General features: G+C 43.0%; 2 protein-coding genes across 5 annotated transcripts in view; one reads left to right on the forward strand and one right to left on the reverse strand.

Moving 5' to 3' along the window:
* The window catches only part of FBXO15 (F-box protein 15), a 28,668-nt gene extending 18,763 nt beyond the window's left edge, over window positions 1-9,905 (reverse strand). Inside the window, exons 1-3 of one of the 4 annotated variants that reach the window (XM_027883902.1) lie at window positions 9,888-9,905; window positions 5,679-5,798; window positions 3,685-3,789 (exon numbers count right to left, since the gene is read on the reverse strand). In XM_027883902.1, the coding sequence (XP_027739703.1) occupies window positions 3,685-3,788 (104 nt within the window). In that variant the 5' untranslated portion in view covers window position 3,789; window positions 5,679-5,798; window positions 9,888-9,905. Of the gene's footprint in view, window positions 1-3,684; window positions 3,790-5,678; window positions 5,799-9,076; window positions 9,238-9,282; window positions 9,391-9,887 lie in introns of those variants that run through there. The other 3 variants (XM_027883903.1, XM_027883901.1, XM_027883904.1) reach the window with 3 other exon arrangements.
* A 797-nt stretch (window positions 9,906-10,702) lies between these two features.
* The window catches only part of TIMM21 (translocase of inner mitochondrial membrane 21), a 7,132-nt gene continuing 5,634 nt past the window's right edge, over window positions 10,703-12,200 (forward strand). The window contains exon 1 of the mRNA XM_027883905.1: window positions 10,703-11,193. Coding sequence (XP_027739706.1) covers window positions 10,920-11,193 — 274 coding nt within the window. The 5' untranslated portion in view covers window positions 10,703-10,919. The remainder of the gene's footprint in view (window positions 11,194-12,200) is intronic.

Consider the following 12,200-nt stretch of genomic DNA (forward strand, 5'->3'; position numbering starts at 1 on the left):
AAAATCTCAACTACATGCACAGAAAATGTCTGACTAGTGCTCTAGAAAGCAGACTAATTGGATATTGAGAACTTCCCACTGGTTTACATCTCTCAATAGCACACCAGAGCATGTGGTTTTCAAAAAGCCTTCCTTCCCCTTATGCTGCTACTTCCTTCACAGATATTCACTGAACAGATTTAAAAATAAAAATAAAAAAATGATAACACAAGCAACAGCAAAATAAACAGATCTGAGATAAAGCTATCATAAAGAAACTATGAAAAGGTAAGTCTTGTTTGTCTTCCTGAAAATACAGGATCCAGGATGAAGCTCAGACTCAGCAACTGAGGGGAGAACTCATAAAGGTTAAGCAGTTACTTTTGAAAATTCCTCCACAAAAAAACGATGCATCCTCCTCACACAGAATCAGCTAGTGGAAAAAGTGGTTTAATACCTCTTACTCAACAAAGATAACCTGTACCCCATCAAGTTTCTCACACAACTGAAAGTGGGGTGGAGGAGGGCAAGTAGAATCAACTACATTTGGTGGTACCAGTGTCACAGCAATCCCTCTTGCACTCTGTTTGGAAAATCTGAGAGAAGACATGACCTTCTGAAGACAAAGAAACATGTGACAGGAATAAAGGTTTCATCTCTTCCATGTCAGAAAAACTCTGAGGTCACATTTTCACCCCTCATATCCCAGTATCTCTAGGACAATTTATGGAATATTGAGTACAAGAAGTTACAAGAATTCAAACAACAATCTGTGACTAAAGGTTTCCAACAAGTTTTCTGATTTTCAAGTGCTAGACACGGAGTTTACATAACTGCACTAAAGAAAATTAATAGCAAGAGAAACAAATTCTCAAGAGACATTTTCTATCATTTATCAGCAAGATTACCTTTACCAGTCCTCACTTATCCCCAGGCAAACTTACATTAACGTGCTTTGTAATGCATTTTCCCATCTCCTTAAAGCATTAAAGCATTCAAGGACTGAATCCATCCCACACTGCCTCCTACCCATCAAAACCATTCTCAATTGATCAGCTGCTAAAAATAAGCCCCTACAACATGTTGAGAGTCAGGTTCTGGTTATTGATGCAAACATACTAAGGAATTTTCTAAAAACAGCTTGCTGCTGTACAGATATATACAGAATGTTTCACTGTCATTTTTTGAGACAAAGCTGTTCAAAACACACAGACCAATGAGCTTCCATGACTGGTAAAGGTGGGTTCACAGTCAACATGACCATCTGACTTTCATTTCTACGAAGTTGGGGCAGGGGAACATGAAGGACATTTTCACAAGTAAAATAAAGATTTAAGATACTTCTTTTTTAAGACCAGAAAAAGCAACCAGGTTATTATATAGCATAAAATATTTCCAACAGAGGGAGAACATTTTTATTTAATTCCAAAGCAGTTTAGAATCGTGGGGTAATGAAAACAGCGGAGAGAAGTCCCTGACATATCATCATCGGGAAACTGAGCTGTGTATCATCTGATTGGTCTCAATCACTCCAAATAGTCCTCTTAAAACACTCTCCTGTTAACTAGAAACCCCTTCCCAAGAGAGACATCCTTTCTTTTATGGGGAGAGATACTCTATATCTGACTGCATGATGTTGAAAAGACAGGGCTTAGTAGTAGGTATTTCCAGTATTTTGAAGGCAATATAGGTAACAAAAGACATACCCGCCACCAACACCTAGCAGACTTGTCCTCACTCTCAGTTACATGTTGCTTCTTCCTTTTCCAAAAAAGCGTTGTGCAAGCAGATGAGAAATCAGTTCAAGAAACTCAAAAATTCAGTTAGGGCAGAGAGGTAGAGGAGAAAAAGAAGAACTTGGAATCACAAGTGTTTAGGAAGGTATCGCTGCCCCTTCATCCTCAACTTCTGAAGAAGTCAGGGCAGATAAATCAGAAAGGCATCCAACAGGGAAGCACAGGTTTGCCTCTTTCACATGCACTTTTTGCCTCAAATATGAAGCTAATCTCAACGCCTCTTATTGGATGTTACTACCAGCCAAACAAAGCTCTTACTGCTAATTCAAGCACCAAAATCAGACACAGTTCATCATCAGTCATCATTTGACCACAAGATCAAAAAGATTCTTACTCCATGCTCTGGCTTCTCACTTCCTCTTCTGCGTGCACAACCTGTGGGTGATCAAAATCCTGAGGCTTTCAGAGAGACCGCCTATGTGAGCTTTCCACACGGTACAACAAGAAGGCTGGAATAACACCACATGGGGCAAGGAGGGTGCAGAAAGGGCACTCAGAAATATTTCCTTGTCTTCAACAGTTATACTGAGGTCATCAGTGCCAAGGAACTGTTCAAGCGCAGACATAATTTGAAGAGTCCAAAGACAAAGCACTGCATTAGGCAGCACAGACACATCATAATGAAAAACTAATGCTCCTGCTGCACCAAGGACAGCACCCTGTACATCCAGGAAAGAAGAAAAAACCTAAAATAGATACTCTGCCTAAAGTGCAAGATCAGGTTTGTCAGAGAAATATGCAGGGACTTCAATTAAAAATTCAAAACAAGACTTGGGGTCTCAAGAAGGTCCACAAAAATCCAGGAGGAAAATGACCTGGTCCCACTGAACCAGTCAATCTCCTAGATAAGGGAAGTATCTGTTCCCCGAATCCCATTTGTGCAGATACAGTAATCTCTGTCAAGATTAGAAAATGGAATCAGACATTGCTGAGATGGAGACAGATGAATCATCCTTCCCTGTAGAGTCACAATGATTTTATCCTATCTTACTACCCTGAAGTGGAAAACACATACTAAGATATATAATTTGTCACCTATGCAATTTTTATCTACACTTACCTGCTGACAGCTTCAAAACATAAATCTGGATTACAGTCTTCCCTTTAGATTAATCAGTTCTGAAGGTGTCAATGCCAATGTAAACCAATTCACTGCACAAGTTTTGGCAAATAAGGGAGAAATGGATTCATACCAGGTGCAGCAACTTCCTATACAGGAAGACATTTTCTCACGCAAACAACACTAATGCGGCAGATTCCTAGAAAAAAAGGGATACCCAGACATCCCAATTATCATGTACCAAGTCGGGTCTCTCCTCTCTATACTTTCACAAAATTATCATGATACTGGTAGGAGTCACTTGTGAACTCTGTACAAGCAATTACTTACAAAAAAATGTGTCACTATTTGTCTTCATCTCTTTTGTTTTCAAGTAGAAGCCACCAAAATTTGACAGAAAGAGCAACAGATAAAATCTACTCGTGGATCATCTGATTAAATCAATCCCTTTGCAAAAACCTGATGAAAGACCTGATAAGCAGAACTTCAAAATTATGAAAGCCACTGGCTACACATCACTAAGGATTGCCTGGTCCAAAAGGCTTGTGCAGGTGCTTGAGAATACAAACAAACACATGCAAATTTTACAACAAAACAAATGTAAATAGCAACATTTCAAAGCACTGTATTTAGTTTTCAGCTCATAACTCCCATTAAACAACAGGGCTTGCACAGCTAGAATTCCATACAATACGTGGCTATGAAGTATACTGGCAGCAGAGTAATTGCTCATAGGTTCATGCATCACTGCTCTGGCATCAGAGAAACTAAATTTAAAAGACTCATAACTCTGGTAAACTCAATAGCTGCCCAACTGAGACCAGCACTTCTACGTTCCCTCTTCCTTACTTGTCATTAGCCAGATCATAGAAGAGTTTATTCACGCAACCGATAGACAACAGGGACACAGCATCCAAATACGAAAATATCTTCAGCAGCATTTCTGATGGCATGCTGGAAAACAGGAGAAAGAGGAACATTGTTAGACTTGCCTGCAAACTCCAGAAATTGCACAGGTAAAGAATTTGAAATTCAAACCAGAGCAAAACAAAAGAAGTGGAAACTATCAACTTGTAAACACACAAATCAAAAAAATCACCTGAAGAGTTAACCCAGAATTTGGGTTCTGATTATACTCTCTGATATATGGCATTTGCATAAAACAATTCATCACAACTTTTTTAAGTGGCACAGAACAACTACAAGAAAATTATGGTTTTGCATTTTCACTAACTTTGTTAACTTCAACAGAGTATGACATGACACTACCTCATTCAATCTCAGTTTCTTACTGCTTGTACCATGACTTTAACATTTGCCAAAACTGCAGATATCTTTCCTCCTGGCTGTGGCATCAGGTCTCAGGATGCACCGGGACAGAAATATCCTAGTCAAACAGTAAGATCAGGCTCTACTTCATCATAATCTTCAAACTACATGTGCTCAGGGCTCTCATACAGTTTTTAACAGAAAAACATGAACTTCAACATAAGAGCCAAGTGGCATCTTGAGATCATTAAAGTTTCTGTGCATCTGGAAGGCTGCCTGAAATGCAGGTGCCAGTCTAAGCATGATAAGCCCAAGATACCCTGGAGATAAGCCACCATGATTTTATTATTAACAGACAGAAACCTCATACCCTTCAAGTGGCGCCCCATAACTGCACAGAGTTTAAAATAGCTGCATTTTATACTCTAATTTTTTGGAGCATAGAGAATGGTCACATCAAAATCACCACTGAAAATACAAGGTGCTGTGAAAGTCAGTGCCCTAGCTGTATCTCATTCTTTTACTACTGTGTCATTTACAACAGTTGTTGATTTATAATACGTTACTCCAAAAGCACAGGGCTGTCAAGGGGAGCATTATAATGCCAGTACTCCAATGTTTGTATTAAAACTCAGAATCTTCGCTGTAATAATATTGAGGCAATGTGCCAAAACTTGCAACATGCCAAAACTTGCATGGTTATTATGCAAAATAACCCATAAACTGAAAGCCCATAGTAGTGCATTTATTCCAGAGAGAATTTAGAAATGATCCCTTAAAATTATGCAAATTAAATAAAATAATACACTTGATCCAGAATTCTCAACAGCAGTTTTCACAACCACATTACTTTTCCTTTGAAGGAAGCTGAAAGGATTTTTTTTCCTTTTTTCTCTCATCTTTCACACTAGACTAGCAGCATAAAGGTATTGACCTGGCATTCCAATGCAAAACAGAAATTATTACACAGGAAGCTACCAAATGAATAAACCAAGGAAAATTATTAATCTTTCAGGTAATATATTCTTAGATGGGGTTCTCTGTAAAAATGTAACTAATTTTCAAAAAGAAAACTCAGGATTATATTGAAAGTGCCTTTTAATTATCAAACAGGAAGGGAAATATTTACCTTTCAGCAAATATGCAACAGTCATTTATTCCTCCCCCCTCATCCCACTCCACCATCCTCAGCCTCTCTATACAAAATAAAAACCAAGCATCAAGAGAAAAATACAAAGTTTGATTCTGAAATGGCTTTTATTGGAGTAATAAAATAACTATTTTTATTCCCAAGGAACAACACTGCCCACGACATGCAAAGGAGTTGCTGAAGGCTTCACGTGGCTTGGAAAAGTTACATACTTCATATGAACTTAGAAAAGGAGGCAAAGGACAACCAAAACAGTAAACATTAGAAGGTGAATACGGGATCACAAAGTAGGCCAGGAGAGCAAATCTTTTCAACCCAGAACATTTGACATAGAAATTTCTAATACATGAACATAACGACTGTAAGCAGTCAAAAGATGGCTTAGAGTCTGCAAGGGGTCTTCCTAAACCAAGGACATACTCACCTCTCAATGCACACCCTTGGTTTCCGTTTTACAGCAGGAGTCAAATATAGATTTTTAATTCCAGCATTTACAGTTTCAGAGCACTCCCCAGGCCTGGCAGCAAAGGTCCTTAACCTATTTCTAAGAAAGAAAAGCCATTAGGAGTCATATCTTCAAAAAATGAAGAAATATGTGTATTGCACACACCTAGACACAACACTTTAGTCGAGGCAGAATTCAGGGAATACATCACATGGCAACTCATTATTATCTGCTCACAGATTTGGAAAATTATCACCAAGTTAAAATATCTGACACCAGGAAGATGTCAGATTTAAACTCATAGCTGTCTCTCCTCTGATTAATCTCTCACAATAGACAGAAGGGAGTAGTGTCACTCCACCAAACCAGTTTGAATTCAGTAGAGATTTATTAAGGTTATACAGCTGCCTCACTGTGGTCACCACAACCAAGCCCCACAGAGGTCTCTGCAGTGAGATGAACTCACTGATTAATCTTCTGGTTTGCAACATTACTCCAGAGACATTTTTGAGCCATCCAACTTTGCTAAGCTATTAAAAGATACCAAATAAAACAATTCCTTGAACCTTTCTCGAAAACTTTTGAGGTTCAAAAATAATTTCCCTGAACATACAACAGAATAAGATTTGAAAAAAAAATTATAGTCTCATTTCAGACTTTCTTGTGCTAAAATATTCACAAATCTGAGAGATAAGTGCTAGTTCAACAGGCAAGATGGGTATCAATGTTTTCATAGGTCATTAGCACACCACAATTTGGATAGAAATTAGTTTCTTGTATCAAATAAAGCAAATATGCATATGCAAATATGCAAATAAATTCTTAAAATCCAACTGGCCACATATTTTTCCAAGTTTTCTAATAGCAAGGACTTTGTAAGCTGTAACTAATAAGCTGAGATTCAAACTCTATCTTAATCAAGTCCTTGCACTTTATACCCACTAATGCCACCAAGCAGGCAGAGCTTCCCATTCACTGCATTAGTGATGTTTTAAATTCCCAGATGACTTTCTAACATGTTGTCAAACCAGCTCTGAGTTTCTAGGCAACCAATTGACATTGGGGAAAAAAATGTTGAAGTATAAGGGTACCACATACATTTAACACATGCTGTTCCTGATTTAGCATTGGTTTATGCTCAAAGAAAAATAAAAATAGAAAGCAAAGAACAATCTCACTCTACATTGTCAACTGGGATATGCGGAAAAAAAAATCCAAGACATTTTACTGAGAATTGTTATAACACAAAAAGACATGCACATTTTAGCTTGGGTGCCAATCACTAACAGACCACCTAACTAACAACTATAAAGAAATAACCAGGTAACAAATATGACCTGGAGGCCAAGCAAAGGTTTTACTCATGTATCAGGATCAAGAAGTACACTTGGATGATAAGCCACTAACAAACTTCATTTTTCAAGAGCCATTAAAGGGATTTATGGACACAAGTCATGTTCAACAGCAGCAGAGCTATCACTTCTGTATGTTCCAGGACAACATGGCCCAGGCTATTCTGCCCTGAATCCAAGCTGAAAGCACAAACATAATTAGTTTGGGTATACTCTACAGAGACCTAAGTTCATAAACTCCAGGTACAGGAGTAATTCAGATAAGAAGCTAGGTCCTGGATTTTAAAACACACTTTACCTTGTACAGCCATAACCTGAACTGCCTGTAATCAGTCCTTCCTGCTCATTTTAACCACTCCTTGCATCCCCCTCTTCTTCACCCCCTCTTATCTGAGAAATGTTGCCTACACATGCCTTGAAAACTTTAATGTAATATATACTCCCTTTGAAAGCTTCAGTTAAAAAAAAAATAAAAACATGAACTTTGTTGAGTCTTCCAAAACAAAAATACTCTTAAGGTGTGAACAACAGCAAATCCAATCCATAAACTATTTTTCAAGTACTGCGCGTGCTAAGATTTTAAATTAATATTGACAAAACACTTTTACACTGCATTGACAAAGCTTGGGCAGATAAGCACAAGTCAATGATGGCTGTTACAGTCCCTCTTTAGAGACTTCCAGAACAGCTGAGATGCCCTTACTTAGAGGCACAATAATTTCAACTGCTTTTTCATTAGCTTTCAACTTGTGGGACTCAGTTTTGTACCAGTATTTTCACTTTCATACCCTACAGTACTTGCAGTGTGACTTATTTTTTTGATGGTCAGCAAACAAGTCTCTTTCAAGTAATGTATATTAAATGTTAAGTAATGAAAAACCCCTGTCTCCTTCTCTGAAATTTTAAAGCATAGCTGGGGATAAATAGAAATTACAGCAATCATAGAATTACCTGAGTTGGAAGAGACCTCCGAGATCATCAAGTCCAACCCTTGATCCAACCCCACTGTGATTTCTAGATCATGTCACTCAGTGCCACATCCAGTCTCATCTTAAAAATCTCCAGTGACGGTGAATCCACCACCTCTCTGGGCAGGCCATTCCAATGCCTGACCACTCTCTCTGTAAAGAACTTCTTTCTAATATCCAACCTAAACCTCCCCTGACAGAGCTTAAGCCCGTGCCCTCTTGTCCTACTGCTGATTGCCTGGGAGAAGAGACCGACCCCCACCTGGCTATAACCTCCTTTAAGGTAGTTGTAGAGAGTGATGAGGTCTCCCCTGAGTCTCCTCTTCTCCAGACTAAACAACCTCAGCTCCCTCAGCCTCTCCTCATAGGACTTGTGCTCAAGTCCCTTCACCAGCCTGGTTGCTCTTCTCTGGACCTGCTCCAGCACCTCAATATCCTTCCTGAACTGAGGGGCCCAGAGCTGAACACAATACTCAAGGTGTGGCCTCACCAGCACTGAGTACAGGGGAAGGATCACTTCCCTCGTCCTGCTGGCAAAACGTTTTGACATTTTTTTACTTCATCTAACAATTATAAAGTCTTTTTACAAGGTGGATGTTATCCCACTCCATTTACAGGTTAAAGAGGAAAAAAAAAAAAGAAAAGAAACAACAGGGGAAATAAAACTGCTATAAAATCCAAGGCTGTTACAAATGGGGGAGCAGAAAAATCTGTTTTCTCAACATTGTTTCTAAAATTTAAATTCTTGGAGGTTGAATATGTACTATAAGATTTAGGTTAATCACACCTTCTGCAGTGAAAACTGCACATTTATTAGAAAGGCCTAACTACCCCGACTATATTATACCTTAGCCACTAGGATAACTAGTAGTTTGTAGCTAGGCTACTGCTTACTATAGTACCTTCTCCAAGCTCAAGGACATACCCAATCTTAAGCCTCCCTTCCCAGGCAGAAAAAAAGGTGCATTAAACCCAGGACTCCGCACACCTGGCAACACCTGCGTTTTCCCACTTCAAGGGGCAAGGAGGGGAGAGCACCATGGCCATGAGGGCGTACACGACCACAGCCCCGGCCGTGACAATTTCAGAGCTGTAAACCAGAGCCGTGGGACAGGTGGAAGGGGTTTCACAGAGGAGCAATGAGTGCCGAGATAAAAACAACAAACCACTCTGGCCGGGTAAGGTGACGGTGGCCAAGTAGGCAGCCCTGAGCCGGCAGAGCCCTGGGCCGGCAGAGCCCTGGGCCGACACGCCCCTCGTTACCTGACGCGGCCCGTCGCCATGGCCGCTCATTAGCGCCACAGCGCCCGAATTCGCGCCGCCAGCGGGGAGGCAAGGAGGGAAGCAGGGGGGCTGCCTCCTCCCGCGGGCCGCCGCAGGGTGGGACTGCGCTGGCCCGAGGGAGGCGGAGCCCGGGAGTGCGGCCTCAGGGGAGGCGGCGCTGGTTTCCCGAGCAGTCTCGTGTGGGGCACAACGGAGAGCGTAGAAGCCCCGGGGAGGGGCAGCGCCTGCCGCCCTGTCGGCGCCTCCACCCTACGTCTTACAGTGAGCTCCGCGCCGGCCCCGGGAAGCCGGAGCGCGGTGTTCTCGGCGGTCAGAATCACAGAATCGAGCGATTCCAACCTATGGCCAAACACCACCACGTCAATTAGACCACGGCAGTAAGTGCAACATCCAGTCTTGTCTTGAAGACTTGCGGGGAGACGGTGACTCCACCACCTCCCTGGAGAGACCCATTTCAGTGTCTAATAATCCTTTCTGTGAAGAAATTCTTCATGATGTCCAGCCTAAACCTCCCCTTGCACAGCTGGAGACTGTGTCCTCTTGTCCTATCACTGGTTGCCTGTGGGAGGAGAGGTCAACCTCACCTGGCTACAACCTCCTGTCAGGTAGTTGTGGAGAGCAATAAAGATTCCCCCCCCCCCCTCCCCCCCGAGCCTTCCCTTCTACAGGCTGAACTACCCAGCTCCCTCAGCCACTCCTCATAGAACACGTACTCCACACCCTTCACCCGCTCTGTTGCCCTTCTCTGCACACACTCCAGCACCCCAATGTCCTTCCTGAACTAGGGGGCCTAGAACTGGACACAGTACTCGACGTGAGCCTCATCGGTGCCAACTACAGAGGGGGAAAATCATTTCCCTGGTCCTGCTGGCCGCACTATTTCTGATTCAAGCCAGGATGCTATTGGACACATGGCACACTGTTGGCTCATTTCAGTCACCTGTTGATCAGCAACCCCAAATAATTTTCCGCTGGGCCGCTTTCCAGCCACCCTGCCCTCAACCTCTAGCCCTGCCTGGGGTTGTTGTGGCCCGGGCACTTGTAGGACCCGGCACTTGGTCTTGTGGAACCACATAACGTCGGTCTCTTCCGGCCTCCATTCGTACAAACGTCAACTGCAGCGCTTTTACACACCAGCATGTGCCAGACCAAGAAAAACACTCATAAAAAGAACAGCTTTAAAAAGGTGACTGGGACAGCAGTCTCACTGCGCTGCAAGCGGCTCCCCCGCGCCCCTTTAGGCGAGACGGCGGGTCCCCGCCCCGAGTGCGGGATGTGCTGTGGCCGCGGCGGCGCTGGGCATGGCGGGCGCTGTAGTGACCTTGCTGGGAGCCGCTCCCGGCGGCGGGCGGGAGAGGGAGCCCGCTCAAACTACCGCTCCCAGGGCTCGCCGCTGCCGCTCCCCGTCCCAAACATTTCCGCCGGGGCAATGGCGAGCGGCCGCTGCTGGCGGTAAAGGGTCAGTGGGGCTCCCGACCTGCCTGCTCGGGGCGGGAAGCTGCCCTGGCTCTTCCCCGAGGGTCCCCCGGGAGAGCGTGGCGAGCGGCAGGAATTTTCCTTTCGGCTCGGCTGCCCCCACCGTACAGCCGTGAGGCCGGCGGGGAGCCGTGCCCGAGATGCTGCCCGCCTCCCTGGGGCGGACGTGCCTGGGGAGGTGGCTGCTCGCCCCCCGCGGATGGGCGCTGCTGGGGACGGGGACCGGGGCGGGAACGGGGACCGGGTCCTGCCTGAGGTGTCGGCACCAGCCCCTGCTGCTGCTCCGGCCCGCCCGGCAGAGTATCGGGACGCAGGCGGGAGGGCTGAGAGCTGAAAAATCAGGCGATGATAGCAAAGATGTGTCCGTGCAAAGGGCGCGGAACGAGGAAACGGTGCTGTCGGCCGCTCAGAAAGGTAAGGCGGGCGGCAGTCACAGTGAGGGGGATGCTGTGTGCTGCTTAGAGAGGCTGTCGCGGAGACAGTTCGTGCTGCAGCTCTGGATTTGTAGTCCCAAAACACAAGTGTTTGAGAAAAAACCCACCACACCGAATCTCTGAATACTACCAAGCCGGTTCCTTTTCACCTCATACTATTTGAGTAATTGGTACATTTCAGTGTATTCATAGCGCAAGCAGAATAAACTTTGTGGCTTCTTCCAAGCAGACTGTTGATTCAGTGTTCAAGTCACATCAGAGACAAGGTGAAGTAACCTCTCGTTTTCCTTTGCAAGGGGGAAACCTGTCGCATGCAGTCTGTCTCACGGCTTCTGAAACAAGTTAACCTCCAGCAAAACTGTCGAAACTATGTGTGATACTAGTTTCTTTATGGAATTGCCGCCTCTTTGGGCGGTCTCATTCACCTCAGTGAAAAGTGATTACTATGTAATTAGACTCAGAAATTCTAAGTGCTTTGAAATGGTTTATGAAAAGTGCCTTCAACTGAGTAGGAGACTGCAGGAGAAATGATTATTGAAGTTTCCTCGGTAACTTGTACTTAACTGAAAGGCACACTTTATCACTTTAAAAGATTAGTAGTCTCTTTCCAAGTTCTCAAAAATACTTTGAAACTGAGAATCTCTTATGACTTTTTTGGATGTTTATTTAGTTTTGCTAATGCTTTAGATCAAATCTGATAGATAAAAACTAATCGGATAAACAGCAATTAACAATGTTAATAAATAAAACACGTATTTTGGTCTAATATTCCTCCTTTTTATTGTTCTCTTGATTAGTAATTCATAAAATCAGTTATTTTCAGTGTGTGCAATTTATAAGCTTTTTCATTTTTACTTTTCCCTTTCTGTGTGTAAGAATTGCAATAATTGTGGATTTAGGTGCTAAATAACTCATTAGTTCTTAAAAAATCTAGCTCTCATGTACCCAAAAAAATAGCAGTAAGTGATTTTTTGGATCTTGAAATCA

The sequence above is a fragment of the Empidonax traillii genome, unplaced genomic scaffold, assembly GCF_003031625.1.
Source record: "Empidonax traillii isolate 1590-97213 ecotype Southwest subspecies unplaced genomic scaffold, ASM303162v1 scaffold136:size1122602, whole genome shotgun sequence".
NCBI lineage: Eukaryota > Metazoa > Chordata > Aves > Passeriformes > Tyrannidae > Empidonax > Empidonax traillii.